Genomic DNA, 20,030 nt, shown 5'->3' with positions numbered 1-20,030 from the left:
GAAGCAGTTGTGATATTTTTTTCACATCCAAAGGGTGAGATATTGTTAGGGAAAGAGGATTGCACCACAGGGACTAAGTATCACTTCATAGCCTCTTCAGGGCATGAGGCTGCTTGGCTCGTAAACATGGCCTTTGAAGTGGGCCCAGCATATGGAGCTCGTTCCCATGGCGAGTTGCCTGCGTCGCCAGCAGGCACAGGGAGGATCTCGCAGGTCCCTCTGGATGACTGTGAGGAGCTCTCCTAATCTGCTCGATCAACAGCAGCTGGCTAAGAAAAGGCCACTGCCAAAAAGTTAATGAGAGAACGAGACTGACATTTGTCATCTGAGAATGTCAAATAACAGGGTTGTCTTTGAAGAAAACGGTGTTCTTGAATTCAATGTTTCATGAGTCATGAATCGTGAGTCCTGATACAGAAATATAAATACTGCAGGATCAAAGCTTGGTTCCTAGTTCTTTTTTCATTATTGGGCTGCACTTATACACATCTGTTAATACACTATGACAGATGAATAGAACAATAGATGTTGAACAATAAACTTCTTTTGTCCTGCTCTTGTGCTTAGGATTTATTTTTAATAATGTCCTTTTCATGAAATGTTCCAAAAAGAACATTATTGTATGATAGTGGATTGCAAAAATTAGTTATCTGTAACCCCTACTTAACCTCAAAATATATGGTCTTTGTGTTCACATAAAAAGAGGTAGTAGAGCAGAGGATGGCAAAGTATGGCACTAAACAACTATTAAAGCATTACATGGGATTTTCAGTAATAACTGGTTCTGAAGAGAGGAAAGACACCTAAAAGACAAATGCACAACAATTGTGTCAAACATTTAAAAAGGCTTTGTATATAAGCCGTTTAATTAAAAGGAAAAACGTGTTATTCTGACTGAGCCATTAAAGCTGCTCAGCTGCAGGCTACATCGCCTTTTAATTGGACAGTGTAAAAATAACAAAGTAGCTTTATTCTTTGTGTATGAACACTATGGATTAAAAAAAAAACCGAAAGATCTAAAAGCAATGGAAGTATAAGACAACATGCTCAGTCAAAAGCAACATATCAACTTTAGTCTTTTAAGTAAAGTGTAACCACATGGCCTTTAGCTCTATTCTTATATTAGTATAACACTCACATTATATATTTTATGTTATCTCCTTCTGTGAATTGCTGTGGTAAATGACTGTTGCCAAAAATTACAGAAACTTTGAAAATGATTCTAGAAGTAGCTGTGATAGAATTAGAAATAATTATTAAAAATATTAATCATTGCTGGTGCTTACTCATAGGAGCCTATGTTTCAATGTTTTGTTCTACTCGCAACGTGCAAAGATTCAGACATCCAGTGCTCCACTTTTGATAAGATAAGCAATCAACAATGTCTAATCTGCTCTCATCTTTGTTATATCTCAATCTGCATAAGCAATTATTTGCATGTATCTCTATATCTGCCATCTCATTGTGTCGACAGAGATTACCAAAGACAACCATCATTTTAAGATACGGTGAAAATCAAGCTGAAACATTTGCTCCAATGACTTTTTTTTTACTAGCACCTGCTCTTTAACATGGCTAGTGTATTTCTATCATACGGTCACACATAAATGTCAAGCCAGCTCATGTCACATGGGTCTCCTGGGGGTTGGCAGTGTCTAATCCAAGATGAGATGTGCTGGTTGAGAGGTGAAAGTTAGCAAAGGCTGAGCAGGTGCACAGGAGGTGGTGCTGATGGCTACAGGGTGGGTGAGTCCCAGGGCTTGTCACCCCCAAGCCCCCCCTCCACCAACAACACTGTACAGTTAGGTGACAGTGGCATTAGTGGGTGGTGGTTATTTGCTATGACTGGTTTGCACAGTCATGCAAACAGCAGCTAGTTGTGCTTGCTTGGTACACTTTCATAAGACACAGTCTTTACTGGTGCTTTGGTGTTACAAGTCCTTGTTTGCAGAGAGTAATGATAATACAGTAAGGCAAAACATGGTTTTCAACACAGGTGGGAAAGCTAAATCAAGTTAATGGACCATTAAAGCAATATCTTATAACCAATAAAGATGGATGGATGGGCTAAAATTAATTAAATTAAATTAAAAAGTAGATATTATAATGCTTATTTGAATTTGACTAACTTGCAGTGATGGGAACAAAATTTTAAGTAAAAGAAAAATATATTCCCTTTAGGAAAGTAATACAGTTTAGTTCACTCTTACAGAATAATTTTTTCTTTTTGCCAGGTAAAATTGGTACCTTCTGTCTACTTGGATTTATCTACACACTGGGTTGAGAGGGGGCAATTCTGGAGTGTATCTTCACATTCATTCTTGCATTAATATCTAATAATATACTGGTGCCATTGTTCTATAACTGGAAGAGTATGAATTGCTCCAAGACTCAGGATTCTGGGATCTATAGCTCCACTGCTAATACTCAATTCTTTTTCATTTTCTGCCCACTGAACAATCCTCTTGTTCTTTCACATCAGCTGAAAACACTTGCTGTGTCAAAACATTTTCCAGGAGAGGCGTTTAAATGACACCACAGGCTAAACATAAGTGGTCCTTGGGAAAATATTCTTTATGAGTTCAGTTATATTATTAGATATAATTTGTCAGTCAGCCAGAGACTACACATTTAAATGAGAAACATTATTATGAAATACTGATAAATATACTATGTAGAATTTATAACTATATTTATATTTTATATGTATATCTATATAATATTTATAATTATTTTTATTATAAAATACCATACAGAACAAAAATAGGAACATAGACACAAATCATTTGTCTGAAATAATGACCACATGACGTAAATACTACACTACAATAAGGACTACAATAACTTGAAGTATAAGCAGTGTTCCAGTTTAAATTAATATTTCTGTAAAAATCTTGCCAATGATCCACAAAATACAGGCCACACGAACAGTGAAGTTGCACTTAGTCTAGAGTATTTGATGACATTTATGTTTAACACAAAAATGGATACTGGATGCCTGTTTATACCCTAGGATTTATTTTACTAGTGTTAACACACAGAGACATGCAGTTTGGGCAGAAAACACAGACAGACTTAACATCAGAGGTGTCTTTGTTTGTCGGCAGCATGGGTCATTTGCTGTAATGCAGTCTGTTCTAGTGCTAGTAAAACTGAATAATCAGTTTAAAGTGTAAAAGAGTACACTTGGGCAGGTCAGGGCTGGACCCTAACCCCTACAGCCAAGAGTCAAATCAATGGGTCTTACAGCTTGTCAACAAAGCGACCTTAAATTCTACAGGTTAAACCATTTATGAAGTGCTTCTCTTATAAATTACTTCAAGGAAGATGGAAAAAGGTTTCAGTTATGATATAATAAAAAAAAACAATGCACGGGATAATATGGTGCAATAAAACAGGGAGGGCCACTGGAGAAATCAACTAAAATGACCAAAAACCTTCCTGTAGTGTCATGAGAGCTTAGATCTTCGGACACCTTCAGCTGCCTGTTCACGTCTTCACATTCTTCACCTACAAACTCCCAGAACTTTAAAAATGCCATGGACTGTTAATCAAACTTGCTTTTTTGAACTGAAGAGGGAAGTAAAATACAACCCAATCAAAGCTGATCTTGACCACATGAACTTTACACCTCCTATGAGTGTTCTCTGGGGGGAGGACCTAGAAACGCCTCGTGGTAGAGGGCTGACTCATCGGCAGCTAATCTCATGACTGGAATTTGTTTACTGCCTCCCGAAGTGCTGTTGACCGCTCTCACCAAGAGGAAATGCAATTTTATGGAGACTAATTAACTCTTTGTCACTGATCCTTGCAAAGCTTTAAACACCAACCAATTACAGCCACATCTGTTATTGTACCAAACATCAGATCAGAACTCTTGGGAGAATGCAGACTTGAGGGAATTTTCAAAGAAGCCTTCGTTTCATTTGTCCGTTCTGAGGCTTCGTGGGCCTACTGCTGAGGATACATTGGTTGAGTTGACTGAGCTGGAGGCAAAAAAAATATTCCTTTCAGCTCCCTGAAGGCCCCTCCAGCTTGATAAAAAAAAAGCTGTGGGAAGCCTTGAAAGTGATCATTTACTCAATGCCAATAGGCCCTGAAAGGTGAAAAGAGTTGCAAGAATACCTGAAACCAGGCAGAACATGTGAACAGAATAGAGCAATACAAAACGGCTGCTCTCGGTAATTTGGCCTTACTGCCTAGTTTCATTTCCATTTTCATTTCAGCATGACACTCTTTTTATTTCTTTCCACTCTGTTTAACACAGCAAGACTGACATATTTGCTAAAATATTTCTAATATGGCCGTCATCATTAATCGTGTTGAACTTAGCCATAATTTAAGTAAACTAAGCTTTAACTTAAGTAATGTATCTGCCTTTTATTTTCCATCTCTCACCCTTACCACTGTGCTACTGTATGTGTTTTGGTACTGTATAAAGAATATTTCCAGTAATATTTCACAGTGATTGGGACTAACGGGGAAAGTGGATATGTAAAAGGCTGATGGGCCAGTCCAGCTGCTAGAGATGTGCTGCTAGAGATGTGCTTGAGGCCCCAAAATGATTTGAAGCATCAGCAGGCAAATTGGCTCATTCCTGTTCCTCTTCATTCACCATTGTTTGACACTGGGTCACCAGCCTGGAATGGAGATGCCTTATGCCTTATAAATTCTTTATGAATTCATGTTCAATTGAACCTGTGTACACTGGTTACCTTTATTATTGAATGCAAAGAGAGATTTTGTGGGACCCTAAACAAGAGCTAGGCTAGAACATCAATGCATTTTCAGAAACTGCAACTTTTAACTAGCTTTTCTTTTTCTGTAGAATTTAAATGTTTTTAAATAAAACTAGGCTAATGAAGAGCCTGTTTTTCAATCTGAAGAGCTAGGTCTGGGAATGTTTTTTCCACCACCTCCACTGTTTGAGAGGGCTCTCTTTAATATTTCTTATTTTTCTTTAAAGATTTGTGCTTCGCTGAGCTGGCCAAGGCGTGGGTCTAGCTCCAATCATCCAAAACTGTCGATACCCTTCATCTTCCCCAGTGGATTCTCTGGTTTTATGCCAGCCATAGACCCAAGACAAAACATCATCTTTCGAGGCAAAATTAACTTGTGAAAAGACAGTGGTCTGTCTGACAAATGGTTTTGAAAATAAGCCATTTATTGGAAGTGTAAAAATGGCGAGTATCCAGTGAAAGAAGTTGTATTTTAGAAAGGTCTCCTGTCATAGGCTGCATTTATTTCTGTTTTAGGGTCTGAGGGTTCCATTAAAATTTTTATGTACAGTTCATTCGTTTTAAGGAGCAGCAAACTGGATTTAAAGAAGAAAATAGTCACAAACTCTCCCTGCACTACTTCCCATATCAGTGGTCCACGGTCTGCAGTTCTGGAAGATCCTTCCACAGATGTACGCACATGCTGGACAAAGACAATACTATACTTCTACATTTCCACATTGTCATGTGCTTCGAAATATACTGAAAAACACACTGGCGAAGCCTTGATGTATCATGGTTGAAGATCAACCTGTGTGTTACCAACCCAAATTATTTACATTTAATGAATCTCAGGATTTCAGTGATTCATCAAAACACCCGTAAAACATTCATTTCCAACATCTGAGATTGGTCAGGAATGCAATATATCAAATTTGTGATTCGTTAGAGGGCTCATTGGCACAGTGCAGCCTGCTGTGATAACAGCATTGCAAGCTGCTGAATCTTGCGATAACGATTATTAACAAATGATACATTGTGCAGCACTAGCTGGAGAGGCATAAACAAGATTTCTGGCATGCTGTCAGCCAGGGCTATCAGATGGGGCTCTTATCTGAATGCAAGTCAGTCAGAGAAAGGGAGGTGCAGAAAGCAATGAAGAAAAGCTCCGATGCTCTGCTCATGGATGCTAAAGCTAGAGATAAGAAAGGCTGGCACTGGGGGTAAGAGAGTGGCCTTGCGAAGCCTTTTAGCTAAATAGGGTTTGGCAAGAAAGGGTCTTCACATCATTTGGGCTCCATGCTTGACTGTAGATGTCATACTTTGTTAGTGCTTTTTTTTCTTTAGAAGGAGAAAAGTTTTATCTTTGAAAGTTTAAAGAAAGATCATTGACAGGGACTTGAAAGCTTGAAAAAAAGTTTTTTTTAAGGTGGAACCTTGGTATAAAGAGTTGCTCTTTGGCTGTGTAAAGGTCTTGGATACCATGACAGTATGATAATACAATAAGCATACCTTATCTTTCTTTTGTTTTTCATCTTGATATACACGCCATCTTTCGCCGTCATTGCTAAAGGCCACCTTGTAGGAACCCACAAATTGCACGTGGCCAAAATCTTTTGCACCCTGGGTAATGACACCAGTGATCTTGGTTGGCACGAGCATGTCCACCTGAAAAAAAGAATGAGAGAAAGAGAGAGACAGAGTAAGAAAACAAAAGAGTGAGAATAGCATTGAGAAGAGAATTGCCTTGCCATTTAGAAACATTGGGAGGTTTGATTCTTTCAACGCGATCACCCTCAGCTCTAACTCCACATGAGGGCTCTTAAAAACCCTGTAAATTCATTTTACAGGGCAAGGGGAGGGCTTCTTCAGTTATTCACAGCATATTGAGCAACAAGGCTAGGCAATTGGGCTCAGCGGAAGTGAAACGGCTATCCACAGCAGCTTGTTGGACGGGGTCTGTGATAGTTTTTAATACTTGCTCACTTGCTCCAAATTCTTTTTAGCATGTTGTGTGGTTGGTCGCATTGGAACTGTGCATCTATTTATTCAGAACCCCAAAATGCTGCATGTCATGTGAGTTCAGCTTTAAGTAGTTTTAAGGCAAAGCTATAGATGCTCCATGGCAGACATGGTTTCACAGCAGTTATTATTTGACTTTTTGGCTTATTTAAATATTCTTATATTAATTTTACCACAAACCTGTATCTAAGTTGCTAAATGGGGAGCTCAAAGGGGAACCATTCTCCTCATGATGATAAAGACCAGGCAGTTCAAGCAGTTTATAAATGGAGTTTGTGATAGCAGAGCTTTCAGTCATGCCTCCATGTGAATGATACACACATGAGCTGGACTGCAAACACTCAGCCAAGTTTACCAAAGGAATCAAAACAATGGCTGTATCCTGCTTACTCTGATATAGTAAAGCTTTTAAAATCATTCTGTATATATTTGTGTTGAGACTCAAAAGTAAAGGTCATATAGCTCATTTGCATTCATACGGTCTATGGCGTAACATGATGAGTCTCTCAACTACTGAATGCACAAGTAGAGTTAATACACTGAAAATGAGATGCAGAGCCCTACAACAGCTGAACAAAAAGACAAACCAATCATGGGAGTGCATTTGTTTTGTCTGACTTTTTATATATATATATATATATATATATATATATATATATATATATATATATATATATATATATATATATATATATATATATCACACTTATATGTCATGGCAAGAAGAAGAGAAATGAGCTTCCAATAAGTGGATTCTTTTTTTGTAGAATAAGAAAATAAATTACACTCTATTTAAATCCACGAATAAAGATTTTCAGGACAGAAGCAACTCACAAGTAGTTGCGACTAGGAAAGGGAACAACATGTAGTGGCATATGGTCTGCGTTGTTGTGGGCTCTGTCTGCTATTGTTACTAGGGCTATTCAAAGGCATGTGTGGCAATGGCAGAATGCATGGTTGCCAGCCAGTACCCAAAGGCGCCGAGCAGGAGCTTTAAAGACCCCAAAGCCCATTTGGCTGGTCAGTGCTTACACTGCAGAAGAACAGGGTCTTCCCCTTGCTTTTTTCACAGACTCAGCTGAGGCTAAAGGGGGAAAATACCAAGCAAAATGAAATTAGTCACGGATAGAATTGTTGGCTTCCCTCAGCAAACTTTGCACCATCCACATGCACCCAGAAATAACTACAGACATGATTGGTAACACTAGCTAGTAAGTTTGAATATAATACAATAGATGTAAGATATATGGTATAAGATACATAGCCCAGCAAATAATAATAACAATAATAATAATAGCAACTAATGATCACACATAGCTGGCATTTATTTAGTTGACAGTTGTAGCTCATGGTTAAGGTACTTGACTTGTAATTGGAAGGTTGCTGGTTCAAGCCCCACTGCTGACAAGTTGCCACTGTTGGGCCCCTAAGCAAGGCCCTTAACCCTCAGGTTGTACTTACTCATAATTGTAAGTTACTTTGGATAAAAGTGTCAGGTAAATGTATTGGCATTAATAACTGAAAGACATGTAGGAGGTTTTCTGTATTTTTATTTCATCATTTGAGCCATGACCTTTCTTAATTCCTTTAGTGTCAAATGCCTTTGGTCCCCTCAGCTGCAGTCTAGTGTAACAAACCAACTTCACTCCTGCAGTGCAAGCGGAGAAACTGTGCTTTGACCAGTGATCGATGACACTACTAAAAAGTAACAAAGAATCATGAATTTGGCAACAGCTCCAGAAGCATGTCATTAAGGGTTAAGCGTCACAGCCTGGTCCGATGGACAGTCAGAGTAATCGCTGTGCATGCGAGTGGTGAACAAAGTGAGCTGGAAATGAACAGGAATGCTGAGCCAGTCATGCGAGGCTTTGATTACTTGACACATGTGTAGCTAATCTCGCTCCAACCAACGAGGCTGACAAAACAAAAGAGGGCCTTGGAGCAGGACACGTAATTGCTGTCACAGGTAGCTATCAAAAGGAAAGCGAGAAAAAAAAGACTCCATTTACAGCATTGCCCTGTACCTCACAGCACTGAATTAAGGGGAAAAAATAAGATAATTAGCTTGTGAGATGCCCTCAGTCCTGAAACCTCCCTTCCCCTGCTCCCTCCTGCCTGTTTTCCATCCCTGGCTACATTGACTTTGAAGACTGTGATGGCTAGCTTGGATTTCTGGGGCTGGTCTCATTAAAAATAAATAAATAAATAAATGGATAAACCAACAAATCGATTAACAAACGGATAAATTAATAAAAAATAATTCTTAGGGCGCAGCAAGGTGTGACGGACTACGCTTCGCACGATACTGTCACCAGTGTAATGCAACAATTGTGCTATGAGAAATGGCACTGCTTGTGTTTAGATGAGGAGGAGATAAAGGAGAATGCTGTCTTCTCACAGAGATGAGAGCCAGAGCACAGCAGTGCATTCCAGAGTTTAATGTGATACTTAGTACAGGAATATGAGCAACCTCCCAGTGTCATGCAGCAGATCCCAGTTATGAGACACAAGAAATGTATTAATAGAGGGGAAATCCAAAACAGTGGTGGAGATACAAAAACAGGTCAATATCTAGATCAAGCAAAAACAGTGCAGATGGAATGGGTTTACGGTAAAATGGGAAAACAGTCCCAAGTAGTGATAACCAGAGAGCAGTCTGATAAGGCAAACAAACCAGAGGGGAATAGGACTAAGAGAAAATCAGAAAATAGGGCTAAGACAAAAACAGGCAGAAACTGGTCGGTAACCAAAGAAACAGACTAGAAGAACGCTCAGTATGCAGGAATGGACGAAGTCAATACTTCACAAAGAGTGAATGAATAACGACAGGTCAAATAGGCAAAGGGAATTAGAAACAGGTGTAGGTATTCAATAAACAGGGGAGGCAGAATGCAGGAGCTGGCTGTGACTGGTGGGTTTGGGGCAGGTGACTGATGGGAAACCGAGTCAGGGGCAGGGAGTGTGACACCCAGAACATTGGTTTGGAAGTAATCAAATAAAACTGACTTCATATATGCATATTGGGCTATGGTAGTTTGCGGAGTGTTCCTGAAACTAGCATAATTTGCTTAATTTCCATACTTTCCATATACTTTCATGACTACTGGTGAACAGACACTCGATTTCCACATTGGGACAATGCTATGTGCACTTCTTTGATGATATGCCCCACTCAGCCATAACACCATAACACAGGTTTACTTCAATTGGCAATAAACTAAATCCAAGTCCAATACGTGACACTGAAACAAAACACACGAGTCATTTGCCTTTTCAAAAAGCGAACATGGTTTATGTCAGTCTCTGAGGCAGCCATTTTGAGTTCAAGCAGAAGTATTTCAGCAGGGATTAGGTTTGGCCACATGACAAATTGGACATGTCCTGTGCCCTAAGGCTTAGCTAACGGCACACTCGCCCTCATAAAGTGACAGCTTTGTACGCCATACATGGGGGAAATCCAGAGTTGTACCCTATGGACACAGTAGACACAGCTACCTGTAAAGGAAACAAGCAACAATGATGTTGTTTATTCAACACATTCAACTGGTGTTTTATCAGTAGAAATGAAATGGCTGCTTGTTTACTTTTGCCTGTTTCTTTAAATGTCTACAAATGGTTGCACCAAATGTTTGCCATGCCAAGATTTTTAACTGTTGGTCATTTTGTAGCACGGGTTCAGTCCAGAATCCTCCTTCAGATAGGTGAAGTTGCACTGGCATTAATTGATGCTAAAGTAAAAGTTTGTGCTGGATTTCTTATCTTAATGGGAAAGAAGCTAAAATTAGGAAAGAGATCATATCTGTTTAAACTGTTTAGAATTGCTGAGGGAATAATTGCCGTCAACAAGAAGGCAAGTGAGACAACCCTTTAAAACAGGTTGAGCCAATTAGTCCCTGGTGGTGTACAATTTGCATGCATCAAGCAAGTCCTTTCAGGCAATCCACACATTTAAATTTGCTTCTTGTCATCCCGATGTTTAACAAAGTGAATGAAAAGCAAGAATTGGGGGGGGGGGGGGGGTGGTGTCAGCATTTTTGGATCCGAGAGAGAAGGGGAGTGAGAATGACACAGGTTGATACACAGGGTGGGGGGAAACAGAAAGGAAGAGCCAGCCAAAACATTTTCATGTGCAAAAGCAGCTCCAATTTGGAGCCGGTGCCCAAAGTCAAATGAACTCGACAGCATCTCAGCTCACTGCAGGCTTTTTGTTCATGCATTATTTACACAAGCGAACCTCAGCTAAGTGCCCTACAGAAGATGACTCATGCATAAAATACACCATTGTGAAAGGAAACACCAAGAGAGTGGACATATTCAATTAAGAGCGAGTGCTAAATCAAAGAATGGGCTTTAGTTAATGCTAAGTAAAACGCTACACTTCCCCATCAGCTCGAATATAGTCATTTGGGTTAATGCAGCAGGGTCTTTAATAGAGAATTCTTCTGTAAAACCCTTCCTGTCCATTTGGCTGTAATGGATCCACTAAAGGGTTTGTGTCCTAGAGGGGATCAATCGTTCCAATCAGCCTTGCTTTATATTCGCTTAGGCGTTTGAGATGATTTGCAGGTCGGTGAACATGTTGAGTAATCGCACTCAGGTAGGGGCTACTTCAAGCCTGCACTGGACATTGGCCAATACTGTTAAGCTACACTTAAAGCCATAATGCTTAATTTCAGTCCTGGAGTGCGAAAGTCTGTCTCAGGTGATATCCAGCCCAAACAGACCTTATTCAACTCTTTGTTTAATTTACAGGTTTAGTAGATGCATAACAGCCAAGAAATCATAAAACTCTTCTGAACTCTGGCCTAGGACAGAGGTGGGGTACCCAACACCGAAATACTTGATCTTTAACAGATCTTTGAATGTAATCTTTTTGTTCAATCATTAAATTCGATCCATGTTCAAATTGTATTCTACAGATAGGTCTAGATAAGACAATTGTTTTAATGGGGACATCGAATCTTAAAGTAAGATCATGCTGGTATTCTTGTCATGCAGCTTTTATGTATAGGAATCTCCACTGCAGGTTCTTTCACCCTAGGTTTGCCTGTTGCACCTTTGACTCCACCCTGACCCCTGCCATTCCCCCCCCCCACACACACAAAATATCACACAATTTGCTGCTGAGGTTAATTAAGGACTTATTAGAACTCAATATATTCACCATTCACCATTTGTGCTTTATTGAATACCATTTTTTATGTGTGTTACTGACTCAGAGATTTATTTTCTGGTCCCTAACATATCCCATTTTTATCCTTTTCCTGAGTTTGGTTCCTTCAGCTTGGAATTGTCTACTGCAAGTTTAGCCCACTGCCTGTTTTCATGATGCCTGATGGATAATGGACTAAACTTGGTGCATGTATGCAGTCTACAGTTCATGTGTCCCATAAACTGCAGTTGTGCCATTTCAGCAGTTTCATTTTCTGAGTAGATACAATGGAGGTACAATGGCAGAGCTCCTTGCCTGTGATGTTCTTACACAATTAAGGTGCATTGTTAAACGGTAAACAAAGCAAATGGTAAACAAATGTTAATGGAAACAGGTGCTGTACACACACAGCATGATTGCAGGCCTGGTTTATTCTCCTCAAGCTATCACATTAAATGGTGCCAAACATTAGTAAGCATGCTTTATTACCTTAGTTTATTACCTCACCTTTGGAATTTTTAAATTTCCTATCCAGGGCATGTACATAGAGAATTATCCATACACAAATGCAGAATTTTGGTCTTTATGTTGAGATTCACAGAAAGCAAACTTACTGAAACATGAGTCAGTTCACATAAATGTGATGACCGCAGCGAAAACAGTTGGGGATGTTTACACAGTAATAAAACCGCAATGGGAAGAATGAACAGAAGCTCAGTGCAATGACATAATCCATTTAAGGGTGACTGGTGGAAGAAAGGAAGCAGGTTTGAAAGTGAAATGTGAAGAGACAGGCACGTTCCATTCGGCCTGCGGTAAAAAAAATTATTTGGCAGCTAATCACATTAACAGCCTTGCTGATGGAAACTGAAATGGGAAAAGGGAAGCATAAATGAGAAATAGCTAAATTTCTGATAGCATTTTGGCAAAATGCACTTTGTTTTGTTTATTTTAAGTAGTACTTCTGACTAAGCAAATAATAGTGACAGAATTTCTGTCAAGCAACCAATCTAATTTGTTGAATGAATGAATGAATGAATGAATGAATGAATGCAAGAATAGTTAAAGAAAATCAATAGTTAACACAAAATCAAAGTAAGAAAATATATTTTTCTGCATGAATCATTAATCGTTTCATCCAATATGTCTAATTCATACCAGGTCATTTTACATTTCATCCAATATGTCTAACTCACACCAGATAATATTACTTGTCATCATAAGCCAAAATCTCCAGTCATGAGCCCACAGAACACTGCACTAAACTTCTAGACTAAACTGAAATGCACAGTATGTAATTCAGAATAAGTTATTTGGTTAAAATGAGCAGATGAACAGAAAGATTTATGCAAAGCAAATGCTATTTATGTGAATGCTACACTCTGTCAATAACTGCTGAGCAGGTAAAATGCCTCTTTAGCCAAAGTATATTGGGATAGATCACTAGGCACGTGTGTAAAGGTTTTCCTTATTCTTCCTCATGAAAGTGTTACTCCCTGCTTGCTAATTGTATTGGAAACCTGAAGACTGCATTGCATGGTGCCTTTCAATTAGTTTAGCAGGACAACATGGCCACGGGTGGTGGTAGAATCGATTCCTCTGCACGGCAGGGTAATAAGACACATAATGATCAAAAAAAGTCAGCACGCCTGGCTGTGAAGAATGCGTTTGAACCCACGGCACACACGTCAGATGCTCATGGTTTTTAGTCAAAAAACTGGGGCCAAAGCCAACAGCGATTGTCTTTGACCTGACAGGTAAAAATGGCAGAGCGAGGTGCCCTTTGGACAAGGCGTGGCACATTAGCGGTGCATTTCGCGCACTGTTACCATAAATCCAGAACGGCAGTTGCGGCCGCTCTCCTTCGGCTCCAGCCGCAGTGCGCTGTCTTTCATTTTGCATGCGTGACATTTAATCAAAAGAATGGCTTTCAGAGGATTTCTGAGACCCTCCCATAACCTATGTAGATGCACTTTTTAAACTCAGGTGGTGTTCTCCATATTTACTGATGTTTATTTTTTCTTCCCTTTCTTTCTTGTTCGAATTGGACATCTAGTTCATTCGAGGATCTGGTAGCACGGCTTTTGAGTCAGGAGCAAAGAACAGTTATGAGGAACATCCTATACTAATTTGATGTCGGATGCCCTCATCAGGTGAAACTCCTTTCTAACCCTGAAGCCATTAGGGGTTGTTCTCTGATTAACACAAACACATGTTTCTGTTAGCAGAGTTGCTGGTGTTAATCAAGGCTGTGCAATCTAGCAGGAATCAATCCTGCAGGAATCAATCTAATTAATGTCCCAGGCTTTCACTCCTACACTTGGGCAAAGGCTCAGCAATTTGTAAAAGGGCTGACACCTCACCAGCCTGTATGGGTTAGCGTCGACAGCGTGGGCATACTGGTGCACCTGGCTTTCCGACAAAGAAACACAAGCATGCATACATAATAATAACAAACACTGCCTACAGCAAACATTATGTAATCAGGAAACAGCTCTTGGGATTTGAAATAAGTTAAGTAAATGGAACCAAAAAAAGTATGCTACATTAATAAATTATTTTAAATGTGTGCGCGCGCGCGCGCGTGTGTGTGTGTGTGTGTGTGTGTGTGTGTTAAGACAACAATGGTAATAGAAGAGCTGAAATTGCATGCATGTTTTACAACAGATAAAAACAATATAAAACCTACTTTAGTATGACACAAAAGGACAGTTTGATCAAACCCGAGTAAAATCCTCCTGAGATGGATCTTTCTGCAGAACAGCAGGACTCTGGTCACTTTAATTCTCATTACTCTTAAATTAGAAGTTAAAACTTCATGAAAAAGTTTAGGGTCTTTTTTTAATGATCCATGCATGGGGAACTGGTTTGAATAAAAAGGTATACCACTGGATATAGCCTGAATAGAATAAGAAGTAGAAGTAAAAAATGATTGTATTAAATCCATTACTCTATACCAGTGGTAAAAAAAAAAAATTGATGAGAATAACAAGCACATAAGGCAATGTGAGAACAAACCTACATAATGGTTCATTTTTCTATGGATTATTGCTCCATTTCCCTTCTCATTTGGATCACTTACTATTTGCAAAATACAGATAAATGAACGCCTCAGCTGCCAGAGGTGTAGTGTTAAATCAACTATGCTACATTAATGACAGCTGTATAAGTTACGGCGATGACTGCAATACATCAGAGAGGAGTCACGGTGGGTTGTGAGTCCAGCTTTGAACTGTGGGTAACATTAACGAGGGCCAATTATGAACTCACGGCCGTAATGTGGGAGGTTGGCTACATCAGAGAAGTGTTAGAGGCGGGCCTAATTATGTGTGTGGCTATGAACAAGCCGTCACACACATTTATCACCATACAGGAGATAACTAGCCGAGAAAACATGGAGTAATCAGACGCCAAATGAGAAATGAGAGGGGAAACTCACAATTGGCTTCAAGCAGCTTGCTGGTGACCTTGGTCAGCTATGGTGATGCAGAGGATGGGTCAGACTCATGTAGCCTTACAATTACGGGGCAATTGCTCCGACCTGCAAAATTGCTCGATTTGATTACGATTTCTGACATGCTGGCGATGTTTTCTATGACAACATTAAAATACACAATAGTGTAGCTCAGCATTTTAAAAATTAAGTTAAATGGATGAAAAGGGACTGAAAGGGGATCCCACATGTCCTGTTTCACTTGTTAATATGGACTCTGATGGGTATTTTTTATAGGAAGCTTAAAAAATCGGATTTCTCAGGAAACTGTCTCAGGAACAGGAATTCCAAAAACCATGGTCAGTGTGACAATACATTCCTTATAACTATAGAAAGCTAAGCTTTGCACACTGCTACAGTGAAATAAATTGGTATGTTGACTTGTTGTTTAGTCTTTTTTTTTGTTCACAAAAGCAAGGGGATTCAGTAGGACTCATGTAGCCTTACAGTTACGGGGCTTGTGTAGCCTTACAATTATCCTGTGTGGTATTTGTTCTTGCAAGCTGATCCAAGATCAGATATGACATTTTATTTAAATACAGATATGACATTGGCAAGCTTGAAAATGAGTTGATTTACATTTCCTATGAGTTCAGCTGTATGTAGATAATTAATGTGGATACAAACAATATTAAAAAAGCATATACCACAACTGTGTGCTCAACATTTCCAGAATTTTAACAAAACAAGCAGAAAACTCATGTTTTGAGGGTAAATGGCTTTTTTTTTTAAGTAGACTAATCTAAGGTTTGTTACATTATGGAGATGATGTAGTACAAACAGCATTTATATGAATGGAAAACATACTGCCTTAGGAACTAGTTTGAGCTTTCACTCATCCTGTGACAGTTCCACTATACAGTAAGGCTGGGTGGCTCCTGAGGTCAGTGCATTATATGTGTAAATGAAATTCAGAAGATAAGATATTGTGGGAGACAATGGACAATGGAAAGATAATCATGTTACTCTTTTATTTCCAATGTCCAAAAATTTAAATATGTAAAGAAGTAAGGACTCAGTAGAAATATTTTAGTTGAATTACTTTTAGTTCTGTTTTTATTTTAAACAACAGAAATACACATCTTTTAAAAATCCACTTCTTTAAATATTATCAGTTATATAAAAAAAAATCCATTAAACATAAACCTTTGCATAATGTGACATAATGGTGTCAACCACACCGGCTCAAACACAGCTGACTGACAAATGTTGGCGTGGTCTGCTATGCAGGGTTAGTGCAACTGTCCCTCTGTCCTCTGATCTTCACATTGTGACCCTTGAAACTTGAACCAATCCATGCAAGACAAGGTGTTTCAGTGCTAATGTGTAATCTATATCTGAGAGATCATTTCATAGCACCTTTACAATAATATAAATAAACATCAAGTTTATTCACATTAGTTGGGCGATGAAGCATGCAACTGCCTTCTGCTCCAGGCATGTCTGAGAGATGTGGGGTGAATCTGCACTGGACGAAGCGTGGGATTGCAGACTGGACTTCACACAAGAGGAGCTATTACGCACATTCTACAGACATTCTGCATAATCTACCTACCTTTTTCCTCTCTCTCTCTCTCTCTCTCTCTCTCTCTCTCTCTCTCTCTCTCTTTCTGTATCTTTCTCTCACTGTGTGTCTGTTGTTATGCATTTGTCCTACGAATATCAATAATCCTTTTGGATACACTATATATATTAGGCAAAGTAACGGCTGTCTAATTTTTAATCTGTTGGTACTGAAGGAGAATTTGACATGCAGAATGCATTTCACCTGATGAATTTACCCCATCATTGTCTTTGTAGTATTTGCCCAACTTCTGCATAAACTAGATGGGAACTGAATGGCTGCTTCCAAAAGAGTCCTTCCAAAACCCCCCAGAATTAAATGTTTATTATTGTAGGAGCCAATCCATTAGGTTCCGCTAGCAATCTGGCACGGAGAGCCAGGCGCCTCTGTGTGCCTGGTAACTAAGTGATAGTGCAGTTGCAGGGCTGTAAAGAAGTGTTGAGGCGCTCGCTGGCAAGACCCCACACTGTGTGATTTGTGTGTTAATGTGCGTAACTGGCTAATTGGTCTCATCCAGCTGGAAGCGTGAGTCACCTAGCCTGGGCTTCCGAGAGCCTTGCCATCTCATCCCGAAGCATCTCAAAATAAAGCTCTTGCTTTGCGATCACACTCACTTCGTGGCTGACCACGATCATGCCTAGGAAGGTGATCAAAGGTTGCTGGAGTTCCGGATGCCGAATTAAACCGCAATGCATCTTTGTAGACCTAATAATAATCTGTCTATGTTACGCACAAGGAAGAGGACACACAAGTCAAAGAAGAGCACAGAGAACCGATGCAGAATCAAGGTCCTTCTGAAATCAGGGCGAATTCATGGACTACAGGGGTGGTTGTGTATGTTGTTACAGGTTGTTATAAAAACAAAAACAAAGTAACCTACCTGGAGCCATAAGGAAAGAGCCAACCAGCTCCATATTTTGAACAACTGTGATCAAGAGTAGGAAGAATCGGTCCACTTCTACCTCATTTATTTATTTACTGGTCTTTGAGCTGTGGGGCTTGAACAAAATGTCTTTATCAGTGACCAGTTCCTTCCTCTACAAAGGCCTGGACCATTGCAACTACAAAGCAGTAGCTTGCAGCACGGCCTGGTAAGTCCATCTCCAGACAGCGTAGCTGTGCAGACCTGTCCACCATCAGTGTTCAAGAGCAGAAGCTTGGAGTGGATACTATCTTACAGTCCATGGAGTCTATTTTATTTTTATTTTTTGTTTAGTGGTGCAACCGCTCCTCTTTCAGCTGGGACATCCGTAGTGCTGAGAGGCAGAGATGCCACTTAGGCGGGTCCTGAGTGGCTTTATAATGAAGATAATAAAAGTGGAAAGGAAGATGGGTCAGTTGCTGTATGTGTTACAAGTGTACCGAAAACCTTAGGGATGATTTAAACACCTCAACTTTGAATTTGATGATATGGTAACTTGAGATTTTAGACCTGGCAAGAAAAGAGAGTGAGCAGAATCTGGCATTAAAATAGGACTTAGTGAAGCACAAAATGCTGTAACTTGTGCCAACACAGCGCTTTAGGGGGGCAATGTAAACCGTAACTGCTTTGCTATTTGTGATTTGGGAATCATTTTGTCTACAAGCCTACTTCCCAGAGATTTGAAAGCCAGAATAATTAGACTACCTGTGATACATCTCTGTCAAAGGCTGCAGGTCCTCAGAAGATAAAAGGAAATAAATAAATAAAATAAAAACCATTCAGTCATGTCACACATGACCTCTGGCTAAATGCGCAGAGACAATGAGCGCTCTAAAGCTGCTGCATAAATGGACCACTTTCAAAGGCGTCTGCTCAGCCATTCAGACAAAGCTGCCATCCTCTTCCAGCGGCATTTACAAGATGCATTTCTGCGTCTCTTCAAGGAGTCATTTGATTATTGCTGTGTAGCGCAATACTGCTAGTAACAACAATGAATGATGTTTTAGAGAGCAAAGCAAGGCATTAGTGGGACAATTTTCAAATTCTGAAGACAGGTTTCTCACCTATGTTTTACATCATTTGTCATTCCAAATGAGCCTCTGTTAAACTAACATATGCAGTGATGTGAGCCTGCTCAAACTCATTCGACATGTAAACAGTTTATAATGGTTAAGATTCAATCGATCAGTAGATGAGCAGAACCTCACCCTCCTGGAAAGATGAGGGCTGAAGCCTGTCAGTAAGAGACTCTGGTTTAGAATCAGAGAGGCAGTAAAGCACAACTGAGAAGGTAAAATCTGCTTGTTTTAGGAGGACCAGAAGCAGGAGGGGGAAAAGTTGAAAAAGCAATGGCTCAAACAGGAGGTACCAGTCTGGATAGGATGCTCAGGAGGAGCCCAGGCAAAACAGATTCATGAGCAGAATAACTTGCTCATGTGTCCCTTTCTCTGAGGCAGAAATGTCCAGAGACCTCCTGTCCTTTTGGAGCAATAAAGCGTAATTGGTTTCTGCCAACTGAAGCCAGGCTTGTCGACGGGATTTATTAACATGACGTTGAATGTGCATGCCTCGTTAGTGTTTAACTTTGGTATGATTGATGGCTGTTTTAAAGGGAAGAAGCTTGGAGGGGAGCGTGTGTTCCAAGTAAACAAGACAGTGACTTCGTGATTTTTTTAGTTCAATGCGACATTTATACTGTCATAGCTTTTCGGTGCTATACTTGGAATAAGGCTTAAAATCTATATACCTGTTGATTTTATTTTAGTTGCCCCCAGACCTCACTCCTACTACTGTCCTGATTTTGCTCCACATTACCAACTATGGCAGTTCTTTCATGAACAGCAACAATCAACTGACAGGGAAATCCACGTGTTGAGTAATGGTGGACAGGCATTATACCATACAGTATGGCTAGGGCTATCAATAATTAGTAGATTGCTGGAAAATGGTCTCCTGATTGATTAGTTACGTTGCTGCATAGGTAGGAAGGTTTTTTCATGAATAGAGAAAAAATGTCTGAAATTCTACATTCAGAAGGCATGAGAATAGCCATTCTTAAAAAAAAACAACACAAAACAACCCCCTGAATTTTCATGGCACCAGAGAACAGGAATGGCACATAACATGAAGAGCAAACAGCTGCCAGAATGAACCGGAGA

The 20,030-nt window shown here is 39.7% G+C and overlaps 1 protein-coding gene across 3 annotated transcripts in view; it reads right to left on the bottom strand.

Moving 5' to 3' along the window:
- edil3a (EGF-like repeats and discoidin I-like domains 3a) overlaps positions 1 to 20,030 on the bottom strand; it is a 112,302-nt gene that overhangs the window by 8,168 nt on the left and 84,104 nt on the right. For all 3 annotated transcript variants that reach the window (XM_027015065.2, XM_027015066.2, XM_027015067.2), the window contains one exon: positions 6,231 to 6,386. In XM_027015065.2, the coding sequence (XP_026870866.1) occupies positions 6,231 to 6,386 (156 nt within the window). The remainder of the gene's footprint in view (positions 1 to 6,230; positions 6,387 to 20,030) is intronic.

The sequence above is a fragment of the Electrophorus electricus genome, chromosome 9, assembly GCF_013358815.1.
Source record: "Electrophorus electricus isolate fEleEle1 chromosome 9, fEleEle1.pri, whole genome shotgun sequence".
NCBI classification, from domain to species: domain Eukaryota; kingdom Metazoa; phylum Chordata; class Actinopteri; order Gymnotiformes; family Gymnotidae; genus Electrophorus; species Electrophorus electricus.
The sequence above is the reverse complement of the archived record's forward strand: the minus strand, read 5'-3'. Positions and strand labels throughout refer to the sequence as shown.